Genomic DNA, 22,455 nt, shown 5'->3' with positions numbered 1-22,455 from the left:
ATGGTTCCTGTCACCGGGGTTCTTTTTACATAATAAGCGGTCCTCCGTCTGGGGAAATGATTAGATTAGATTTCCCGGTTGCATTCTGTTAATAATGAGAACCGACACATGGACAGGGATGGAGAAGCACCCCAGTAGTCTATCTTTTGACTTTATCTGGACTTCAATGGTGATCCTGTATCATGATATCCATGTCCCCGAGTGTTGTATGGCATGAACGGTCCGTATTCCTTTGCTGACTTGTGTTTTTGCCTGCCAAGATCATGCCGAGAGAATGTAAGAATGGCCAAGTTCGGGAATCCGACGGGTGGGGTCGGAGGTAAGAAGCGAGATACTAAACGAGATCCAGGGAGAAAATGGTGTAATCCAAGTCATTTCCAATCATGTGGCGGCTCCATCGTACGGTAGGGACGCTCACCACCTGCCATGGACAGTTTAGTGCTAGGATAGTAGATACAGAGTTCCTGCTACCCAGAATCGAAATACATTCGATCGGCTCTGATTGACTGGAATGTCGGGATTTAGCTTCTAGCAAGGTAACATCGCGTGGTCGAGTTTAAGCCTGCTGGTCCGGGGTAAACGCACGGAAACGGTAAAACCGCACAAGTCAGGTGTGGCTGACTCAGCCGCATGGCCAACAAGACTGCCAGTAAACGCATCCAATAGCTTCATCTCGAGATAGGGACTCCGTACCACAGGATATTGGGAGCGATAGGAGCTGCCACAACCATGGATGATTGGTGTGCCAAGGGCCTGAGGTTGCACTCCAACCTGCCAGCCAAGCCAGCCGCCAAGCCATGGTTCATTCCCGCGACTGGTGAATTATACTCCGCCTGTGCTTCTTTCTCAGCGCTCAGACAGTTTTGGGTTGGGTCCCTCATCCGCTTATCGTCGCGTAATTTCATCCAGTTCTCTATCTGACCTCCCACTCGGTCGGGTGGTTCCGAACCCAAGTGCCAGAGCCAAGACGACCATTGATTGCTTTCTTGTCCAGTCACCCGTTGCAAATGATCAAGGTTCGTCCATCTGGCATAAGGTCACTGGGGATTTTCCCGGTTATCAACGGGTGGTCATATGTTGGGACCAGTGACCGGTTTGAGATAATTCTCCGTGGCGGGCCTTGGATCGTATCGTATCTATCTGTCGACTTACTCGGGATGGAAGGTGTATGGAAGTAGATACTAAGTACTCACTAGTCAGAGGGATGTAGTCGTAGTGTAATCTAAACCGCGAGTGGCAATTGGACCGGCATGGGTCATGGCACGCGATAAACCATCCCAATTGCCTTTTTTTCCCTTTTTTGCTTCGTCCTTTTTATGATTTATTATTATTTATTATTATTAGTAGTAGTATTTTGGGTGACTTTTGTTTGACACTTGATTTCCCCCTCTCACGCTTTCTTTACCACGCAACCTCCCCCCAGAACTTAATTGTCGTCCCACATGAACCACCAAATGTATTAAAAGCCTAATCTTCTCCCCGTCTTCCATTTCCTTCTCTTCTATCCCGACCACAGTCCCATACTGCACACATCTCTCCCTCTGTGTTCGTTTTGTCTGCGTGCATTGCTCGACTCTCCACCATGAATTCCTCCGACCCCACGGAGACGGTCGAGGTTACCAAAGCGACGGCCAACCTGCATGATGCCCACCTGGATGAGAAGAAGGCCGCCTCCATTGATAAGGACTTGGCGATCACGCCGAGTATAGAAGAAATCCCGGCCACCAAAGTCGTGGGTGCAACTACCGATGATACCGATCTCAGCAAGACCTATCCGACCGATGAGGAATTGAGAACCCTGCGTCGAGTGTGCGGACAAATCCCATGGACCGCATACACCGTGGCGTTTGTGGAACTGTGCGAGCGATTCTCCTACTATGGAACTACGGCCGTTTGTGCGTCTCTCCCCCATGGGTATATCCTCCCAGAAATCGCTTGCTGACCTGCATTAGTCGTCAACTTTATCCAGCGCCCCATGCCGGAAGGCTCCTCCACCGGAGCTACCTATGATAGTTCACGAGTGCCGGGAGCGCTGGACATGGGCCAGCAGGCCTCCACTGGTTTAACCTTGTGTAAGTCGCATGTCCTTGATCGATGACCAGAGTGAGTTCTGAACGTCTAGTCAATTCCTTTTGGTCCTATATCATGCCCATGGCCGGTGCATTCCTGGCCGATCAATACTGGGGTCGATTCCGCACTATCATGTACTCCATCGCTGCCGCTTTGCTCGGTCATTTGGTCCTGGTCATCTCCGCCATTCCCGGTGTGATCTCCCATCCCCAGGGCGCGATCGCTTGTTTTTCCATCGGTCTGATCATCATGGGTATGGGAACGGGCGGTTTCAAGTAAGGCCTCACGTAATCCTCCTCGTCACATCGAGGTTCTATATACTGATGCAAGCCAGATCAAACATTTCACCCCTCATCGCCGAGCAATATCGCGAGGAATATCCATACATCAAGACCCTTCCCTCAGGGGAGCGAGTGATCGTGGATCCAGCCATCACCGTCCAGCGCATCTACCTGTACTACTACTTGACGGTCAACATCGGTTCCATTACGGGCCAAGTGAGCATGGTCTATGCCGAGAGATATGTTGGGTTTTGGTTGTCGTACTTCCTACCAACATGCTTGTTTCTGTGGTGCCCGACGGTCTTGTTTTTCTGCCGGAACAAGTACTACCGGGTGAAACCACAAGGCTCCGTCTACGGACAAGCGTTCCGGCTCTGGAAACTGGCAATGAAGGGGCGGTGGTCGTTGAACCCGGCGCGGCTGTAGGTGTCCCAACGTGTTCCATCTGGCCAAAGGTATACTGACCCACCAGGTTCAAACGCAATGACAAGCCATTCTGGGACGCGGTCAAGCCGAGTGCTCTAGGCCCTAATCGACCTCAGTGGATGACTTTCGACGACGAATGGGTCGACGAAGTTGCTCGTGGGCTGAAGGCGTGCAAAGTGTTCCTGTGGTACCCTCTGTTTTGTATGGCGTCCCCCGTTGTCTCTCTTTTTCTCTCCATACTAACGTAGAGTCGCCCAGGGCTTGCCTACAACCAGATGTTAAACAACCTGACATCCCAAGCGGCCACCATGCACCTCGGTGGTGTCCCCAACGACATCATCAACAACCTCAACCCTCTTGCCCTGATCATTTGCATTCCTATTTTTGATCGGGTCATCTACCCGGGCCTACGTCGCCTGGGATTCAACTTTACGCCCATCAAGAGAATCACATGTGGGTTCGTGGTCGCCGGCTGCTCCATGATCGCTGCCACGGTGATCCAACACTACATTTACGTGAAAGGCCCCTGCGGCAAAGAGGCCAACTATTGTCTCGATGAATATGGCGAGCACTCGCCCATCTCCGTCTGGACCCAGGCGATTATCTACATCCTTGGTGGTATCTCGGAAATCTTTGCCTCCATCACCTCCCTCGAGTATGCCTTCACCAAGCGCCCAAAAACATGCGGTCGATCGTCCAGGCCGTCGCGCTCTTCATGAACGCCTTCTCCTCAGCCATCGGCCAGGCTTTCGTCGGTTTGTCCAAGGATCCCCTGCTGGTGTATAACTATATGGTGGTGACGATTCTGGCCTTTGTCGGTGCTATTGGTTTCTGGTTGAGCAACTACAAGCTGGATCGGAGGGAAGACGAATTGAACAACCTGCCGCAGAGCAAATATGCCGAATCGAGTGGCGTGAGTTTGGACGAGGAGAATGCCCGGAAGTAAGCGGACGGACCGGTGCGCCATATACCCTGTTACGTGGAGATGTAATGTGACGTTATGTAACTTATTCAGCTATGTTTGGTGCATGGACACCTCTCAACTTTGATTCTGATCATTCACCGTAAATCGTATTTTTAGACCGTGTACATTTTGCGCGCGCAGGAACCGGCCGTTCTGTCCTGAACATCGTCACCAGCTGCAGGCTTCTTCCAAGGGGAGAGGCTCCCGCGCGATGTTGCGTATCGGATTGCAACTTCATCGTTATGGATGGCCGGGTGTTTGTTGTACCTAAGTAATGGTGACATGCAGGACAACGACACAATCTTAAAGCAGAAGAAGAATAATAAAAAGGAAGAAGAAAACGCGAAAGGATGGTCGCGAAGAGTTCGACTATTTAGTTTGGTTTCCTCAAAGGGCCTCTGAGCTGGACAGGTCGCATGCGCTAGGGATTCCCCTTAGGAGATGGTGCAGGACCCGATGATATGCAAATGATTTTCAATAATTAAAATACGCACATACGTACATCTTCAGGAGTTCCCAGCCTACCCCCATGCGTATCACCACCATCATCTACAAATATTTCCGTGCGTAGCGAATAAAGAATAGAAAAAAATAAGAAATCGTAGAGGATGAGCTCATCTTGGAGCCAAGCACGTAATCTGACGCCAAATCTCCACTGTGGGGTAAAGGAGCTTTTGGTTTCTTCAACAACTTCTTCGTACGAGAACAGCAAAACTCTTGGCTTCATTATGCCAGCTATCCTAGGGACACATAATGTTATTATCTTTCCCATTGGTATAACAAGCGCTTATCTGGTATCCCGTTCGGAGGAGGTACCCGTTCGGAGGTGAGGGCGTGACTCTTGACAACCCTAAATCGGTGAGAATGTATGCATTGCCCATGGAGATATTCAGGTCCGGCGGAAAAGGGACGACGATCATCAATTGACCCTCCTTTATTGGACGATCATGATGCCATATCCGCTAAAATAGGAAGCTCTTGAAGCACCACCACATCCAATGGGCCATCAATCCCTTGCCGACCCCATACTGAATACTCAGGACACAACTGCATGGCTTTTTGAGATCTCATACCGTTAGCTGTTGCCGAACACCCAATACTGGTGGGTCTGAACTTTATTTTACCCCTAGGGCACGGCAATATACCCCCCTAGATTCGCTTTTGCTCCAATGGATGCTTGTGCCTAGACACGCGGCGCTCGCCCAGCTCGGCAAACCGTTTGATGGCATCATCCCGTCGCCCGCAATCGCGATCGTGGAACCCAAGAGCTGTCCCCCGCATTTGAGCTGATATATTTACGGAGCCCAGTCGCAGATACTGGACAGCTTCCCATGCCAGCTACAAACTTCTGTCCAGCCATCATGAAGTTCTCAAGCATTGTAGCCCTGTCGGGCCTTCTGGCGGCTTCCGAGGCTCTCCCGCAGCAACACATCCTGCAGCGAACTGCCGCCAAGAAGCCCAATTTCCTTTTTATTATGACTGATGACCAAGATCTTCAATTGAATTCGACTGCATACACCCCGCATATCCTGAGTCGGATCAAGGAGAAGGGTACCGACTTCGCCAATCACTTTGTCACCACATCTCTTTGCTGTCCCTCGCGAGTCAGTCTGTGGACGGGGCGCCAGGCTCATAATACCAATGTGACGGATGTGAGACCACCCTGGGGTACGTGACTATCTATCTATCTATCCCATTGCATGCGGAGGGTACTAAGTAGGAATAGGCGGATATCCCAAGTTTGTCTCGCAAGGCTTCAATGACAATTGGTTCCCCGTGTGGTTCCAGGATGCCGGTTACAACACCTATTACACCGGAAAGCTCATGAACGCCCACAGCCTCAGTACCTACAATGATCCGTTTCCCAAGGGCTTCAACGGCTCAGACTTCCTTCTCGACCCGCACACCTATTCTTACTACAACTCCACCTACCAGCGCAATCGCGAACCGCCCAAAAACTACGCCGGTCATTACACGACCGATGTGATCACCGACAAGGCTCTGGGATTCCTGGATGATGCGCTGGAGAGTGATCGACCCTTCTTCGTGGCGGTTGCGCCGATTGCTCCTCATTCAAACGTTGACCCGAACACCATGGGCACTGCCGCAAGCATCATGACGGAGCCGATCCCTGCGCCTCGCCATCGGCACTTATTCCAGGACGTCAAGGTGCCCCGAACGCCTAACTTCAACCCGCTCAACGTAAGTATCCTCTCTCTCTCTCTCTCTCTCTCTGAGTCAAGGAAGGAGGTCGACTGACCAATTTTCAGCACACCGGAGTGAGCTGGGTATCCAACCTTGCGCTGCAGAACCAAACTGTGATTGACTACGAAGACCATTATTATCGCCAGCGACTGCGTGCCCTGCAGGGAGTTGACGAACTGGTCGACAAACTGGTATCTCGTCTCGAAGAAAGTGGCGAGATCGACAACACCTACATCATCTACACCTCCGACAACGGATTTCACATCGGTCAGCACCGGATGCCCCCAGGCAAAACCACCGGTTTCGAGGAAGACATCCGAGTCCCCTTCTTCATTCGAGGCCCGGGCATTCCCGCGGGAAAGACCGAGGACGGCGTCTCGACACATATCGACCTGGTTCCAACCTTCTTTGAATTGGCCGGCCTGCCGCTGCGCGACGATTTCGACGGCACGCCGTTGCCGATCAAGCGACAGTCGGCTTCAATTTCCCATGAGCACGTTACTGTGGAGTTTTGGGGCAGTGCCGTGCTGGAGGGTGACTTTTCTAGGATCGGTAAGGCTTTTTTCATGCTTACAAGTTCCACTCGTGATGTGAGCGCTAATCGAATCACCGACAGGCCCAGACGGAGATACAGGCATGCCGAACAATACCTACAAGTCTGTCCGTATTCTCGGCGAGGGGTACAGTCTTTACTACTCCGTATGGTGCAACGGCGAACACGAGCTCTATGACCTAACCGTACGTCGTTGCCAATTCTTTCCCGTCCCCAGTGAATCATACTAATGAGCCCCAGGCCGACCCCTACCAAATTAACAACATCTACACATCCAAGAACACTCCCTCCCAGCTCCTTGAGCGGCCCCTGCAGACGGTTATCAACCGTCTCGATGCTCTGCTTCTCGTTTTGAAGACCTGCCAGGGTTCCACCTGTATCGAACCGTGGAAGGTAATTCATCCGGACGGTGTCGTGCAGAGTCTGACAGACGCGCTTCACCCACGATTTGATACCTTTTACCAGAAGCAACCTAAGGTATCGTATGATCATTGTCTGGACGGATATCTCCTTTCCAACGAGGGGCCGCTGGTTGGGCTGCAGTATCGGGATGGACTGATCTGGTCGGCATGGACTTGATTTCGATGATCATGAGGACATGAAAAGTATTTTAAGGTAGAGAGATTGATGGCCTCGCATATAGAGGTTAACTTGTGATACCATAATTGTTTCAGTTGCAATTGCAAGCGGGCTATATAACAGGAATTAGAAGTTGATCTGTTACGAAAAAAAAAAGAATATTATTGTACCATATCTAATTGTCGTGTCATCCAATGCTTCCGATATCAAGAGCCAATTAAGCTAGCTGGTTCCGGGTATATTGCCATTAAATCGATATATATATATATGTACGTTACTCATCATCGTCACCACAGCGTCAAACTATGTACATATGGCCATCCACTAGATATGGAAGGAGGCCACATTCGTATTAATGAACTCATAGGTATCGGACCGGAAATCATCCTTGAGCAGTTTGCCCGAATTTGCAAGAAAGTGCATCAGCTGCTTGTCCTCTTTCCACTGCGGCCACTCGATATAATCGCCTCTCCTTGAATTTGGATCCTGGTCGTACACAAAGCTGAAGTAGTAGGTGTGTGTCGACCTGGAGGCGTAGTTTGGCAGGATGCCGTAGAAGACCTGTAGGAGGTCACTGCCGTGGAAGGTTCCCAGGATCGGGGTGCCGTAGTCATACGAGGAGAGGTAGGACCAGCTGGGAACGTCGGGCTTGACGTCACTGGTCATCTGCAGGACAACACGCCGAGTGAGGGTGAATGTCAGGTCGCCCAGGATGGCGGCGAGCCGTTTGAACTGCGGATACCAGTTGTTGAGGATGCCTGTTCGGAATGGAGACCCGTCCTCCGTGATGGTTTGATATGTGCCTACGAGCTCTTGGAGCTGATCCTGCGAGGCACCGTAGAAGAAGTATTTGGATAGGTAGTCGACGACGTCATCCGTGGTGGTGATGTTGGCCTGGAATAGGGCGAATATTGTTCCCTCGTCTTCTTGATCGCCGACGATAAAAGGCACCGAGGCGTACTTGCCTGCCTTGCCGAGCACTTCTGGGCTCTCCGTGAGGACCTTCCCGTCCGGGCGAGGGAGGTACGACAGGGCCACAGAGTGGTAGCTCAATATGCCAGGGACGGAGTTGGCGGCGTTGAGATAGTCCGTGTAGTCGAGTTCTCGCAGGCATTGAAGGGTATCCGAGGCATCGGAGCAGCCGGCGCTGGCCACGACAGTATCATAGACGGCTTGCCCTTTGACTCCGTCGACTGGGTCGGCGGGAACGGCCGACCCGGAGTTCATGATTGCGCCGTGGAACAGCGGCTTGCCCTTGTAGGTGTGGTCCCCCTCGTAGAGCATCATCTGGTCAAAGACGGAGATGGATCCCGCCGATTCACCCCAGATGGTTACCTTCTCTGGATCACCACCGAACGCCGCGATGTTATCGGCGATCCACTCCAAGGCGAGTCGCTGGTCCCGAAGACCCAAATTGGCCGACCCATCATCGAGGATCTCCTTTCCGGGTAGGAAACCAAAGCCACCGACGCGATAGTTAATGGCCACGAAGACAATTGGCATGTCCAAGTCCATGGAACTGGAGACTAAGGGCGCCCCATCATACATGGCTGATGATCCAAGCTCAAACCCACCGCCGAAAATCCAGACGAGAACGGGGAGCTTACTGTCCGGGGTTGTTCCTGCCGGCCGACGGACGTTGAGCGTCAAACAATCTTCCCCGGCATTGGTGATCTTTTGGAAGAGCGGAATATTGATGAGCTGGCCGAGCACCGAGCTCGGAAACTGGGAGGGGTCCGTGGTAAAAAAGAACTGCGGGCAGGCCTTCGCGGCCCCAGTAGCCGTGATTGTTCCCAGAGGGGACTCGAGCGCCTGGGGGGGCTTTAGGCGCAAAGAGCCCGTTGGCTGTTGCGCAAACGGGATGCCATTAAAGCTCTCAACATTACCAGAGCTCCCCACTATCGTGGCTGAGGGGGAGGAGATGGTCACCGTCGGGGAGTCCCTCTTGGCCGGAGCTGCCAGTGCGGTGGGAAGAGACAAAAGAAAGAGTAGGGAGGGCTTGAGAATCATGTTGGCGTGCCTTGATTAACCCTCTACGCAGCTGGGAAACAATGGTCTATTTATACATGTATACTCGCTTAAAAAGTTCGGCCTCGCTGAATATTCGCCATTTCTGACCCCAGGCTCTAACTTCCTCCAGGATTGATAATGACCCCTTGGCATTCCTCGGCAAAAGAAGATGTCTAGCATCGTATCTAGGTCGCAGAATACGACGCTGGAGCCCCGCGGAAGTCACCATTGTTAGCGGTGAGGCAGGCGGAGCGGTGCCCGTAGGAACTAGCCTGCTCTGATCGAGAGGCCACGAGGTAAGTGGACAAGGGTTCGTCGAGAAGGTGGAAGTTTAATTCGGGGTTGATTTCAAAGAAGCCCAAGTCGATCTCCATGTGAACCGAGGCTGGTGGACAGTGAGCCCTCCGCGAGCCAGTCATGGTGCCGACTGAAGAAGTCAGCCGATCCTCCATCACTCGCGCTAAATGACTGGTGAACGATCATTGTCGGTTGCAGATTGTGTCAAGCGCATCGAACGCGGGGGATGATACTCGGAGTGCGGGGAAATGGATGGAGTTATTAAATTAGGGCTGGGCGCCATTCGGCAAGAAGACCTCGCCGTTAGGGCCCTGACTCGGAGGATCCACCATCTCTTCAGGAACTTCTCAGGAGACTGAACTTTCGCGTCGGAGATGAAACTCAATGAGGCAGGCTTCTCATGAGCTAGACAAATTTATGGGGCTGCCTAGGTTGTAGCGCAAACCTTCGCCTTCCCAACTCTTCTGATTAGTCAATCGGGCATCCTTACATTGACTGGATAGCCGACTGAGCAAAGCGGTAATGATGCTTGTGATAATTGAGAACGATCCGGCGACTCCGGTTAACATTGGACTCTGATACCACTCTGCGTTGTGTAGGGATCATCTAACGACAGATCAGTCCCCGGCAGTGACATTTCCCCAGTGCGAGGCGATGGGTACGCGAGGAGAAGATGGTTAACTGATGTCGTGTAATCCTTGTATCCTCTTCCCTTGTTGCTCCTTGTGGAGGGGGATTGTATCTCCTCCCCTCTCTTAACCCCCCCAAGGTCTCCTGCACTTGGCATCTGCTCAATGTCACCGACTAACTCAAAAGTGAGAACATGTAGGCTAGGTCATCCCCACCGCCAATGTAACCTGCCACTATTCATAGACTTTTGCTCTTCGGACTACTGACCGAGTGTGATATTGCACTGCACTGCCGTACTCAGACAGCCGCTAACATCGGTGTTCTCTTCATTGCCACAGCCATGCTATGCATCCGGACCGGGCCGTGCTGGACATATGGTAAAACTTGTAGATATTAGGTTCTATAGACTTCGATAACTCTTTCGGCGTGATAAATTTCCGTCGTTGCTATGCTTGATTAATCACCCGCACGCATGCGCATAACAAAAAGATATGCTCTCTAGTATCTAGGGAATACGCCGGGGGGTGGGCGGCACAAATGTATGTACCTTTTTTTTTTTCGTAAGTCCATAGTTCCTAATTGAAAGACACCACTGCTATCATCTTACCGGGATAAACAGCAGGACTGCCAGGAACGATAAGGGCGATCACGGCCCGATATCAGCTCCACCGGCAAGGTAGCCCCGCAAATCGGAGATGAAATTGTTGGTCTATCTACACCAAGGACAGAGAAAGTTAGCAATATACCGGGTCGCGAGACCTATGAGTTTCTAGTATATAAGCAATGGACTATGTCGTATAGTATAACCGCGTAGGGCCTATCAAGCGGACAAAATCTGTTCATGCGCTGAGTCGCTGACTTCCATCCTGAACGCAAACCGTGCGTATGGAAGACTGACCGCCACCTCCCAACACTCTGGGAATGGCACATCAAGTTTTCTATAGGTGGTCTGGGCTACTAGAAAGAAGCCGGTCTCGAGTCGAGCACAGAAAGAAACAGGTATGACAGTCACTATAGGAATAGAACGACCCCAGAAGCCGCTCCGGCGCTCGTAATTAAACCCAGATCCAAATAAAGTATGCGCTGCTCATGATTTGGCCTCTCTCGGGGGTTGTAAGAGAAACTGCAAATGAAAAATTTCCCGTAACCACTGAGGCGACAGGAGACTGGCCACGGATACATTTTAGTTTTAACTCGGATATTGTAGCTGCTCTATCGTTTTTTCTTCAAAAGAGAAAGGTAAAACAAAATATGTGCCTTCTTACCATCCGCTTCTAGGGCTGTGGAGTGTGACCTGAGGCTTTCCTTGATAAATACGATTTCCCCGGTAAATAAACATTTTCAAGGGAGGAAGGTTGGTTCTCGTGGATAGGGAACATTTCGATGGTATCTCAGGACGCAAGGGAGAGACGTTGGACAAGTAGCGGGGGTGGAAGGTTGACACTCCAGTAAAGACCGTTTTCTCTCCCTAGGGGGTAGGTAGACCTTGATTTGCCTCGCAGCGTACTACATTTACACCTGAATGGTCCTTTGACTAGGTATCCTGGACAGCACAGCTTCGAACGATGTCAAGTAAGACCGGAAGACGGGGACTTTTGTACCGCCAAAAGAAGAATAGAAACGCCTACGCTAAACTTGCAAAATTCGCGTTCAAAGGTAGGGCTAGCTGGGGACTGGTTTCGATCGCAAATCGATTCATGATATCCCACCGCCGCCAAGGATACCCCATTCAAGCCGAGAATCAATGGTGATGAAGCTCGGATGAGCCCTCAGTCTGATCAATCGCTGCATTTTGCGTGAGAGGTACAATCAGGTATGTGACGTCGTGGATTAGGTAGGTAAGAGAATACCGCTAGGCGACTGGAAAGGAGTGTGGTGTGCAAAGGGAGCGAGGTTAGACCACAATTGCGATATCATGCTCTACCCACAATCTAGACCTTCGAAATAGCCCACTGCAGATGTTCTTGAGACAGGGGACGGCGAATTCACGGACCAAAGCAATTTGTGGCTGCTTCTTCCTGCCTGAATTGAGCAGTGTGATTGGAAGTTGTGGCGTCTTGGCTCCATCCAGCTGCATGACTATTAGAAAATAGTCAACTTGTCTTGGCTGCAGAATTGCTTCCGGAAATTTAACCTGGTGATTACTTCCCAGCATTGGCTGATGCTCCGCACCTTTAATTCTGGTTCACGTCCGTCGGGTGATGCCTTGAAGCACGAACGAGCCGAACCCTTCCGCTGCTACCATACTCGGGTTATTATAAAAGAACTCGCGGTTCATCGTCCCTGCTGGAGGGATTATCTTCGCACCAGCGAACAAAAGTCGAAGCAAGCAAGATGGTGTCTTTCTCCTCTTGTCTCCGGGCCTTGGCCCTCGGGTCCTCAGTTCTCGCGCTCCAACCTGTCCTTAGACAGGACACAGGTCTCGATACCTGGCTCAACACGGAAGCAAATTTCTCTCGTCAGGCGATCCTGAATAATATTGGCGCAGATGGCCAGTCGGTGCAGGGCGCAAGCGCAGGGGTGGTGATTGCAAGCCCGAGCAAAAGCGACCCAGATTGTATGCGACTTGGCCTGGCGGCAATACTTCATTTGACTTACTGGCCATAGATTTCTATACCTGGACCCGTGACTCAGGTCTCGTCATGAAAACCCTCGTCGATCTGTTCAGAGGCGGCGATGCCGACCTTCTCCCTATCATCGAGGAGTTCATTAGCTCGCAGGCTCGCATCCAAGGCGTTTCCAACCCGTCTGGTGCTCTGTCTGGTGGGGGCTTGGGAGAGCCCAAGTTTAATGCCGATGAGACGGCATTCACAGGCGCATGGGGTCGGCCGCAGCGTGATGGACCAGCTTTGCGAGCGACCGCTATGATCTCATTTGGAGAATGGCTAATTGTAAGTTTGATTCCTCTTCGCAATGGGGGTTTAGCTTACTCTGTAGGAAAATGGGTATACAAGCATAGCAGCGGACCTGGTTTGGCCTGTGGTTCGGAATGATCTATCCTATGTGGCCCAATATTGGAGCCAATCCGGGTTCGGTGAGTTGTCAGAGAGATGGCCCGCAGCTCTCAGTAGCTAACGTTCACAGACCTCTGGGAGGAAGTCCAGGGAATGTCCTTCTTTACTGTCGCGGTTTCTCATCGCGCGTTGGTGGAAGGCAGCAGCTTCGCCAAGGCTGTCGGTTCCTCGTGCTCCTATTGTGACTCGCAAGCGCCCCAAGTCCGATGTTATTTGCAATCCTTCTGGACCGGGAGTTACATTCAAGCTAATTTTGGTGGCGGGCGATCCGGCAAAGACATCAATACCGTCCTGGGGAGTATCCACACGTTCGATCCCCAGGCGACGTGTGACGATGCTACCTTCCAGCCTTGTTCGGCGCGAGCCTTAGCCAACCATAAGTCGGTCACGGACTCATTTCGCTCGATCTATGCCATAAACTCCGGTCGCACGGAGAACCAAGCGGTTGCTGTTGGTCGCTACCCTGAAGACAGCTATTACAGCGGGAATCCCTGGTTCCTGACTACCTTGGCCGCTGCAGAGCAGTTGTATGACGCGTTGTACCAGTGGGATCATATTGGATCGTTAGCCATCACGGACGTTTCTCTGCCATTCTTCAAAGCCCTGTACAGTTCTGCCGCGACAGGGACCTACGCATCGTCCACGACGGTATACAAAGAGATTGTCAAGGCCGTCAAAACCTATGCAGACGGATATGTGCAGATCGTCGTACGTCAAGACCCCCCTTCCCTCTACTTATTTTTATTTTTCAGGACTAATTGCTGATGACCCCAGCAAACCTACGCCACCTCTACCGGCTCAATGGCCGAGCAATTTACCAAGACGGATGGAACTCAGACCTCCGCCCGGGACCTTACCTGGTCATACGCGGCACTTCTGACAGCTCATCACCGAAGAAACGCGGTCGTTCCTGCACCGTGGGGCGAGACCACTGCCACCAGCATTCCGTCGGCGTGCTCCACGACTTCCGCCTCAGGCACCTACAGCAGCGTGGTCATTACAGCTTGGCCGACCATTAGTGGATATCCAGGCGCGCCAGATACTCCCTGCCAACAGCCGACAACTGTGTCGGTGACCTTTGATGTGAAGGCCACTACTGTCTACGGGGAATCGATCAAGATCGTGGGGTCGATCTCTCAGCTTGGGAGCTGGAGTCCCAGTAGCGCGATCGCATTGAACGCGGATAGATACACTACTGACAATCCCCTGTGGACGGGGACAGTGAACTTGCCCGCTGGACAGTCATTCGAGTACAAGTTTATTCGCGTTCAGAATGGCGCGGTTACGTGGGAGAGTGACCCTAACCGGGAATACACTGTTCCCTCGGCTTGCGGCGTGAAGAGTGCTGTTCAGAGCGATGTTTGGCGGTGATTATCATCTTGGGGTGACGATGAGGAATCGCTACATGGCATTTGTGATGTGACGCTATACTATACTAACCAGTACTACGTTCGTTTTCTTATATAGAAACTCAAGGCCAGTGGGCGCAAGAGAGGGCCGCCTATTCGTACACAATGGAGACAAGATATTGTTAGTGCCCGTTGGAATCTCATGATATAGAGCTTGTGAAGCAGTACCTACACAGATGTATCCGACTATCCTTAGACCCTCCCCGAGTGACTTTACTCGATGGTCTTTCAGGAAAAGCTCAATACTTTTTTTTTCTTTTTTTTTAGGTTTATAATAATGACTAAGACTATATATAAGGTCCTGGTCCATGTTCCGAATCCTAGTCATTTCCTTCGTCGTGTACAGGCTTCGCTTCAAATAATGACAGCGTCGGTAAGACTAGGCAAGGCTCCCCCGTTTTTCTTATATCGCTTCTCCATCTTTGTCTTTCTCTCCAAGAACTGACGGTCATATACATATCAAGAGATCTTATATATCAAGAAGTCCTCCGGATCATAGTGCTAAGCATGCAAGGGCGGCTGGTAACCCCATTGTAGTCTGACGAGGCAGCGATACACTCAATAGTTGATCATTTCGAATAAAGTGTGGTCCACAGTTTGTCCATCCGAAGAAACTGAAGTTGAGATTGAATGGTGGCAAGGAAAAGTCTCTGCAAACCCCTGCGAGTCACACTGAGAACCACCCGCCTCGGGGTATGCCGTAGTCTTAGTAGTTGAGTGTTGTTTGGGTCCTGCTGCAAAGGAAGATGAAGACAGCCGCGGGTCTATTGGATGAGGACTAGCAGAGTCGTCTGTATGTTCCTCTGAGATTTTTCTAACCCTCTGCGCAAGATATCGCTTGATTGGCTCGTCATCGCACTGTGCGTGTTTCAGTATCTCGCTGTGGAGGTCCAGCATTGCATAGCGAAGTTGTTCAATTTGCATCCGGAGCTCACTATTCCTCCAGGCATGCGCATCGGCAAGGAATTCGATTTCCTCTACCACCAGCTTCTTCCGCTGACGGCATCGTTTGGCAGCTTGGCGGTTACGCTGGAGGATCTTGTCTCGTCTTGCCTTCCAATCTTTGTTTATCTTGTCGTGATTTGTAAATGTGTGTGAAGGCTCCTTTGCATCTGGCTCCGGAACGGCCGTGTTTTGTGCACTTCCTTTCAGCTCGCCATTGATCGAGTGGGTGGTTGTGTGAACGGGTAAAGTCGCCCCTGCCAGAGGCATCGCATTCAAAACCGGCTGTGGACGTGCGAGGCTTGACTGGTCTGCATTGCACATGGCAAAGGGAGTGGGGTTGCTATATTTAGGCCATGCCTCGTACGGATTGATGTTCTCCAAGCTCGGCTGCTGACGCTCATTTGTGGGGTGTTTGAAGCAGGATGATAGCTGTGGGAAAGTAGGAGCCAGGTCCCATAGAAACGGTGATTGTACCACGGTGATTGAAGTCATATTAATAAGTGGAGAACACCAACGCAACTAGTGTTACCTGATGGAAATTGCTCAAATCCATGCACATAATATATCCATCCCAGGGGCAGTGAAGAGATACATATGGAATGGGCGGAGATCTGTGCTTTTGCGAGTTGCAGATCATCGATATCAGCCGAGCTAGAGCACATTTATGTCTTCCGCACTTGAAGGCAGATATGCAGCCTAACCCATATCATACCACCCTTACTTATTCTGATGTCATTCTGGAGCGAATAGGAGGTTGCCGGGGATTGCTTCTAACGCAATCATATTCAGTGCAGCCCTGCCTGTCCCATTTTAGCTTTCATGCCCGTGATATTTGCTTCCGAGGTGCTTATTTCGTGAGGTTATTCGTGAGCTGATTGACAAGTTGAAAAGAATTAACTCGTCGGGGTGCAGAAGCGCTGACCGGCTATTGATCCTGATTCGTGGCTTTTCCCATTCCAAAAAACAAAAGCCGGTCTCCAAGAGACGCATATCCTTTGCATCCCTGATATAGTATCAGAACCATGGTCCATGCAAGAATGTTGCTTATATGGCTGGGTCAACGCTGGAGATCACCTTGTTGTTCGCTGGAACTTAGCTTTAACACAGTGACCTATTGCCTTTTATAGGGTTTTGCATGGGACTCCGCAGGAACCCAGCGGGTTGATCCTTTGGGTCCTAGTGAAACCGGTCACTGATTGGCTTTGCTTGACTCTGCGTCCTTTTTCCAGAACTGCTGGCCAGAGAAAGAGTTCAATAACGCCCCCTGGGTGTTGCTTATTTAACCGTCCATTTGCCAGCAAAGTGACATTACCAACAACTGAGGTAACTTGTCGCCTGGAAGACCCTGGAAAGCGCCAAAGAAACAAAATAAAGTTCGATCCCTGGCAAGTTGCCTATTGTTTATTGTAGACCAGACTTTTGACCCTCCGGGGTGACTTCGTTGTGATGTAAGCGGTTATGAGCAAGCTACCGTCCCAAGGTCAGCGTCTTATGTCAGTCCCAAGGCTTTTCCATGGACCGAATTCAAGCTTGGAGAGAGGTCAGATGCGAACGCGGGGCTCTAGAGGACCTACCTCCTCTTCACGTTTCCATTGAAAGCTTTAGAATAGACCTTAGCCATCGTTCTCAGGGTCGATGTTAGGTCAATGCCCTGTCTCGGGCTAATGAGGCATTTCTTCCTCTGTCTGATCAACAGCCAGGCATGAGAGCTGCTACGCTATGTGGCGCCCTAAGATCCATGAGTGTAACCGTCCAATCCCGAGGGCAAACCAAAGTTATCTCAGTCGGCTATCATATGTCAGGAGGTCGCGGAGCCTTGACGTTTGGTCTTTGTTATGTAAAGGCTCTGTTGTACTAGTAGGAAGGGGGGTAAGGTCGGTAGCATTTATTCGCTGCTTTTCGTGGCCAGTATTCAATTAGAAGAAGAAAGGAAATGACATTTCGGAAGCCGTAAGACATGACTATAAACGGGAAAGAATCACAACATATAACTCGAAGATCTATATATACATTTATTGCAATTTCTTCTCCCCCAGAAACTCCATATCCTCATCGATTGGACCCGTCTTTGCAAACTTGATATCATCGAGATAATTATCTCTTGGCAGCCACGGTCCCCTGTCCGCTGCCTTGGGGAGATCCCGCTCTGCCTTGGTCACGTAGGTAGAATTGAGGTTCAACAAACGACGTGGTTGCATCTCTTTGGCAGTGGCGGGGCTTAACCGTGGCACGGCTGCCTGGACGCCTCGTTGCTCCAACTCTTGAAGCAGTCGGCAGAGAAACTGCGCGGTTGCGTCGGCGCCCAAAGTCCAGGAGGCGTTGGTATAACCGATGACGAAGGCGGCATTGGGAACGTCTTGCAACATGATTCCGTGCCAGATATACTTCTCAGAAACATATTGAGGAATTCCATCAACGGTGACCGAGGCTCCGCCCGCAATCTGCAACTTCAGCCCGGTGGCCGTAATGATCAGATCCGCGTCCAACTTCTCTCCAGAGTTCAGGACGATCCCGGATGCCGTGACCTCGCGGATGGTGTCGGTCTTGACATCTGCACGACCGGTATGCAAGCTCTTAAAGAAGTCCCCATCAGGACATACGCACAGACGTTGGTCCCATGGGTTGTACCGTGGGCGGAAGTGCGGGTCGTGTGGAATGTGAGAGGGCAGCTGGCGGGAGACGGACAGACGCAGGATGAAGCGGGCGAGGGTTGGGAAGGCTTGACAGAAAAGGAAGAAAAAGCGCGAAGTGAGCAGCCAGCTCAGACGCTGGATTTTGCGATCGAGAGCCACCGGGAGAATATAGCTCCACCACGAACGGCGCCGGTTCGGGAGAGAAAGAATATAGGTGGGACTGCGCTGGAGCATGGTAACATGCTTGGCCTTCTGGGCAAGGTTGGGAAGCAGAGTCACAGCGGTGGCTCCACTGCCAATGATGACCACTTTCTTGTCGCTATAGTCCAGGTCCTCGGGCCAGAACTGTGGGTGGATGATCTGTCCCTGAAATTGATCTAGCCCAGGGATTTCGGCTTGCAAAGGCGTATGATAGTCATAATAGCCCGTGCCGAATATGATAAACCGGGCCGAGAATGACTTGGACTGTCCCTCGTGTTCGACACTCAGTGACCAGGTGTTCTCTTCCGAAGACCAATCAGCGCCTAGCAGGCGATGTTCGAAGAGTATGTGCTTTTTCACGCCATGTTTCTCAGCCGCGTTGTTCATATATTTCACGATAGAGGGTCCGTCGGCGATGGGGTTCCCCTGGTCCCATGGATGCCAGGAAAATCCAAAAGTGAAGAGATCCGAGTCCGAGCGAATCCCAGGATATTTGAAGAGATCCCAGGTGCCACCCAGGTTGTTCCGGGCTTCGAGGATAGTATAGCGAAGCTTAGGGTTTTGAGACTGCAAGCGATAAGCGGCGTTGATGCCGGAGATACCGGCACCAATGATAATAACATCAAAAGATTGCTCCATATCCACGAAGTTCTTTAAAGTGGCAGAGAGATCCACAGGAACTCCATGGTCCGATTTATATGCTCTGGAGACGCGGTAGGATATATCTGCCAAACGGGTTCACATGCCTCGGTTGTCCATTTCCGAAACGAGAAATCGTCGCGAGCTTCAGAAATGAGGAGAGGCGACCGCGGGGGTTTATATTATAAAAGCTTTTCGGCAGTGACTTTGCGAGGATCGTCCGAACCGACAGTCTGGGGAAGAGGCCGAGGATCTGAATTCGACCCTAATGTCTGCCGGGCCAGAAGATCGTCTGTGGGGTCTATCCTTAACCCAATTCAGTAATCGTTGCGATCCTCCACATGAAGACACGAGGCGCAATGCTCCCCTTCCAAAGGGGCTTTTGCCTCGTATATTTTTTTTGCAATAAATATAGAGGACGTGGTGCTACAAGGTACATGGATCATACGACGGGTATGACAGGCTACCACCAACAGCAATCTAGCCAACATGCTCAACACTGCCATCCCCCTTTCCTTCGCGGAGAAACTTGACTTTCTTCCCGCTCTGGTGTCACTTTGCCTCACTGTCGTGTGGGCAATGTTCACGGGACTATGGCGTTCATCGTCTTATCCCAAGAGTTGGCTCCTACATGTCGGATATGCGGCGTTCCGGAAAGCAACCAGTCGACTGTCCGTTGCGCAAATGCAGTAAGCAGTTTCCATTTGACGTCTATCGGGCGTGACGATCGCTAACCGCACAGATATGTGATGCCCCCCACAAATAAGATCTATGACCAGTACGTGCGCAAGGCCAGAAAAGTAGCAGACACTGTCGACTTGGGGCATGGCGCACTGGGCCATTGGATCGGAGACCGCAATGCTGATCGTGTCTTGATTTGGTACCACGGTATGTTGTACGACCGCACATTCATCATCCTCTACCGGTTATACATGCTAACGGTCACAGGCGGTGGATTTGCTCTCCCAGCGAACCTGGGCTATTTCCGGTTCTTCACTCGCCTGATCGCGGACAGTGCCCGTGCCAATAAATCCTTGGCGGTTTTCAGTCTAACATACACATTGGCCCCCCATGCAACATATCCCACACAGATTCGGCAGGCCGTAGAAGCCCTGCGCTATGTGGTTGACCAGACCAAATTCTCACCAGGCCACATCCTCTTGGGAGGTGATTCGGCAGGAGGGAACCTTGTCGGCGGCGTCTTGTCCCACTTGGCTCATCCCCATCCTGCAATCGCCCCGGTGGACCTATCCGAACACCTCCGTGGCGCAATCATGATCGCTCCGTGGACCTCCATGGAGACCGACTTTTCGGGACAAGAGATCGATTCTCGGGGGGATTTGATCACGCCAGCAGTAGCAGGACCATGGGCCAGCGCCTACCTGGGTACCGCCAAGCGCGATTACTATACCGATTTATCTACTGCGCCGGCAGACTGGTACTCCTCGTTTCCGGTGCAGAAGATTTTAGTTTGTGCTGGAGGAAGCGAGATTCTTTTCCCGATTATCCAAGAATTCGTGAAGAAATTAAAGGTAAGCATGTTAGCCTGCGTGAACAACGCGATGTCTTTGTCTAACCTGAGCAGGAGGGCTTCCCAGACGTGGAGTTGTGTGTTGGCCAGCGGGAGGGTCATGTCGCGCCGATCTACAACTTGTATATCGGGGATCAGACTGAGACGGAGCAGGGGAAGAGAGTCAAGAGCTGGTTGAGAGAGACCTTGTAGATACGGCTGGAACGTTTACGATTTCTATATATATTTCTATACAACTTCACAAGAGCGAACACCCTCATGAATCATTTTACGGAGTATATTTGGTTTCTGAACGTGTAACACTTGCATTCTTATACTACAACGTGTCTTAACTACGAAATGTCCACTTCGCTGCCTAAAATGCGATCCATGATTCCGATATATATACGATCTTGAAGGATACTCTGTCCACAGTTATAGTTTGCGAATACTACGCTCTCGATGCTGCAAATCCCAATATTTTATATAGATAGTGATATTAGTATGTCTAGCTTACTGAATATACATAACATGAACACATTGAATTAATCCAGGGGTCATTTACATGCCCTTAGCCTCCTGTACGTCCCGCAAAACCCTCAAATCCTTTGACCCTTTTCCGCGAGCAACCTCCTGCAACCAGGAAGGGAATGCCCTGATCAGGCTAATCGCGCTAAAGTGATTCGGTATGATAACTTGCCCGCTGCTCTGGGTGAGAATCTGTTTCACAACAGCAGCAGATATCATTTCCGGCGTGAGGATGGGCCCTTTGAACTGGTGACCCACGTCGGTCAATATCTGAATCATTGGGGTTTTAACCCAGTGAGGGTGAATGACACTGCACTGATTAGCACCTTTCGCGGAACTCCAAATGCATTCAGAAAAGGAAAAGAAAGAAAGAGAACACAGGAGAGAACATACCTAGTCCGAACTTTAGGAGCCTTATACCAGAGTCGCAATTCCTGACCCAATCCCTCGTGGAATGCCAACGCACTCGCCTTTGAACAACAGTAATCGACCATCTCACCTAACGCCACAAAACTGGCCATGCTAGCGATTGTAATGACATGACCATGATTTTGCTTGATCATGCTGGGCAGGAACTCGCGCACCATCAGGAAATGCGACACTGTGTTGACCTCGAAGGTTTGTCTAATCTTGGCCTCTGGCTCGTCAAGGATGGATCCGTCGTGTCCGACGCCCGCATTATTGACCAGCACTGTGGGATCACCGTGCGCTGCACGGATCTTCTCCGCTACATTGCGAATGTTCTCTGACGAGGTGATATCCGCTTTGTAGAAGGTGACGTTGGATGCTACAGTGTATTAGCTTGGGTACTCTCGGTTGTCCCTTAGAGCAGTCAGGGGGCGTACGCAGTTGGAAGGATGGCTCTTGGATATCTAGTATCACTACTCGAACCCCAGCCTTTGCGAGATCTTCCATAATTTGCCTGCCAATGCCACTGCATCCGCCAGTGACCAAAACCAGCTCGCGCTCATTTTGCCAAGGTTTGGCGCGTTGCCAGTTATTCGCTGTCCAGTAACCCAGCGAGCGGTTGGCCTTGCGTATCACGCCCAAAGCCAGGAGTGCTGCTAACGCCTTGGGTACTAATGGATGAAGTAGCACATCTTGTGTCTGAGGGGGAAGGTGCTCAAGGGCCGTCTGGCCCCAGTGGCGGAGCAGTTGGAAGGATTGATCAAGAGACATGGTTACAGAACTAGATAATGATATTAACAAGAACGGGCGCTTAGAAGTAGGATTCCGGTTCTTTATTGTTGTATGTATGTATGTATATATAAGTGTTATACAGAATAGAAGTATAAACGAGCCCAGGATCAATGACCGAGGTACTCACATGGTGTAAGAAGCTTCAAAGCGTCTGGTTTCCTGGGCTTTTCTTTTTTGGTGCGACGATATTTGCCCCTTGCGGCAAGGGTTGCGAACGCCGATCCGCCCCAAGTGGAGAACAGAAATCACCGATGAATCCCTGAGTCGCTCGCAAAGCGGCACCCAACCATGTTCGCGAAGATTACCCTCCCGGACAACCATGTCAAAAATGGTCCCTGTACATCATGGTTGGGGTTCACAT

The 22,455-nt window shown here is 51.1% G+C and overlaps 8 protein-coding genes across 8 annotated transcripts; 4 read left to right on the top strand and 4 right to left on the bottom strand.

Moving 5' to 3' along the window:
- Positions 1 to 1,582: 1,582 nt before the first annotated feature.
- On the top strand, positions 1,583 to 3,723 carry ABOM_009931 (putative MFS peptide transporter; the record flags this gene model as incomplete). The annotated part of the gene is made up of 7 exons (XM_022537059.1): positions 1,583 to 1,895; positions 1,953 to 2,072; positions 2,123 to 2,345; positions 2,405 to 2,773; positions 2,824 to 2,978; positions 3,036 to 3,395; positions 3,449 to 3,723. The coding sequence occupies 7 exons, from the start codon at positions 1,583 to 1,585 to the stop codon at positions 3,721 to 3,723; spliced, it is 1,815 nt and encodes a 604-aa protein (XP_022385056.1).
- A 1,379-nt stretch (positions 3,724 to 5,102) lies between these two features.
- Positions 5,103 to 7,078, top strand: ABOM_009930 (sulfatase family protein; the record flags this gene model as incomplete). The annotated part of the gene is made up of 5 exons (XM_022537058.1): positions 5,103 to 5,409; positions 5,468 to 5,943; positions 6,012 to 6,498; positions 6,563 to 6,684; positions 6,740 to 7,078. 5 exons carry the CDS (start codon positions 5,103 to 5,105, stop codon positions 7,076 to 7,078), a joined length of 1,731 nt encoding a protein of 576 aa, XP_022385055.1.
- A 324-nt stretch (positions 7,079 to 7,402) lies between these two features.
- On the bottom strand, positions 7,403 to 9,088 carry ABOM_009929 (putative extracellular lipase; the record flags this gene model as incomplete). The annotated part of the gene is made up of 1 exon (XM_022537057.1): positions 7,403 to 9,088. The coding sequence occupies one exon, from the start codon at positions 9,086 to 9,088 to the stop codon at positions 7,403 to 7,405; it is 1,686 nt and encodes a 561-aa protein (XP_022385082.1).
- Positions 9,089 to 12,349: 3,261 nt separating this feature from the next.
- Positions 12,350 to 14,400, top strand: ABOM_009928 (putative glucan 1,4-alpha-glucosidase; the record flags this gene model as incomplete). Its single annotated transcript, XM_022537056.1, has 5 exons — positions 12,350 to 12,572; positions 12,623 to 12,906; positions 12,953 to 13,049; positions 13,100 to 13,737; positions 13,804 to 14,400. The coding sequence occupies 5 exons, from the start codon at positions 12,350 to 12,352 to the stop codon at positions 14,398 to 14,400; spliced, it is 1,839 nt and encodes a 612-aa protein (XP_022385047.1).
- A 596-nt stretch (positions 14,401 to 14,996) lies between these two features.
- Positions 14,997 to 15,875, bottom strand: ABOM_009927 (bZIP transcription factor; the record flags this gene model as incomplete). Its single annotated transcript, XM_022537055.1, has 1 exon — positions 14,997 to 15,875. One exon carries the CDS (start codon positions 15,873 to 15,875, stop codon positions 14,997 to 14,999), a length of 879 nt encoding a protein of 292 aa, XP_022385052.1.
- Positions 15,876 to 17,395: 1,520 nt separating this feature from the next.
- Positions 17,396 to 18,856, bottom strand: ABOM_009926 (flavin-containing monooxygenase; the record flags this gene model as incomplete). Its single annotated transcript, XM_022537054.1, has 1 exon — positions 17,396 to 18,856. The coding sequence occupies one exon, from the start codon at positions 18,854 to 18,856 to the stop codon at positions 17,396 to 17,398; it is 1,461 nt and encodes a 486-aa protein (XP_022385053.1).
- A 489-nt stretch (positions 18,857 to 19,345) lies between these two features.
- Positions 19,346 to 20,579, top strand: ABOM_009925 (lipase/thioesterase family protein; the record flags this gene model as incomplete). Its single annotated transcript, XM_022537053.1, has 4 exons — positions 19,346 to 19,545; positions 19,599 to 19,744; positions 19,805 to 20,388; positions 20,442 to 20,579. The coding sequence occupies 4 exons, from the start codon at positions 19,346 to 19,348 to the stop codon at positions 20,577 to 20,579; spliced, it is 1,068 nt and encodes a 355-aa protein (XP_022385054.1).
- A 348-nt stretch (positions 20,580 to 20,927) lies between these two features.
- On the bottom strand, positions 20,928 to 22,073 carry ABOM_009924 (SDR family oxidoreductase; the record flags this gene model as incomplete). Its single annotated transcript, XM_022537052.1, has 3 exons — positions 20,928 to 21,204; positions 21,288 to 21,681; positions 21,740 to 22,073. 3 exons carry the CDS (start codon positions 22,071 to 22,073, stop codon positions 20,928 to 20,930), a joined length of 1,005 nt encoding a protein of 334 aa, XP_022385077.1.
- Positions 22,074 to 22,455: the final 382 nt, after the last annotated feature.

The sequence above is a fragment of the Aspergillus bombycis genome (assembly GCF_001792695.1).
Source record: "Aspergillus bombycis strain NRRL26010 chromosome Unknown contig00114, whole genome shotgun sequence".
In the NCBI taxonomy this organism is placed as follows: Eukaryota; Fungi; Ascomycota; class Eurotiomycetes; order Eurotiales; family Aspergillaceae; genus Aspergillus; species Aspergillus bombycis.
This window is presented reverse-complemented; position numbering and strand designations above follow the sequence as displayed.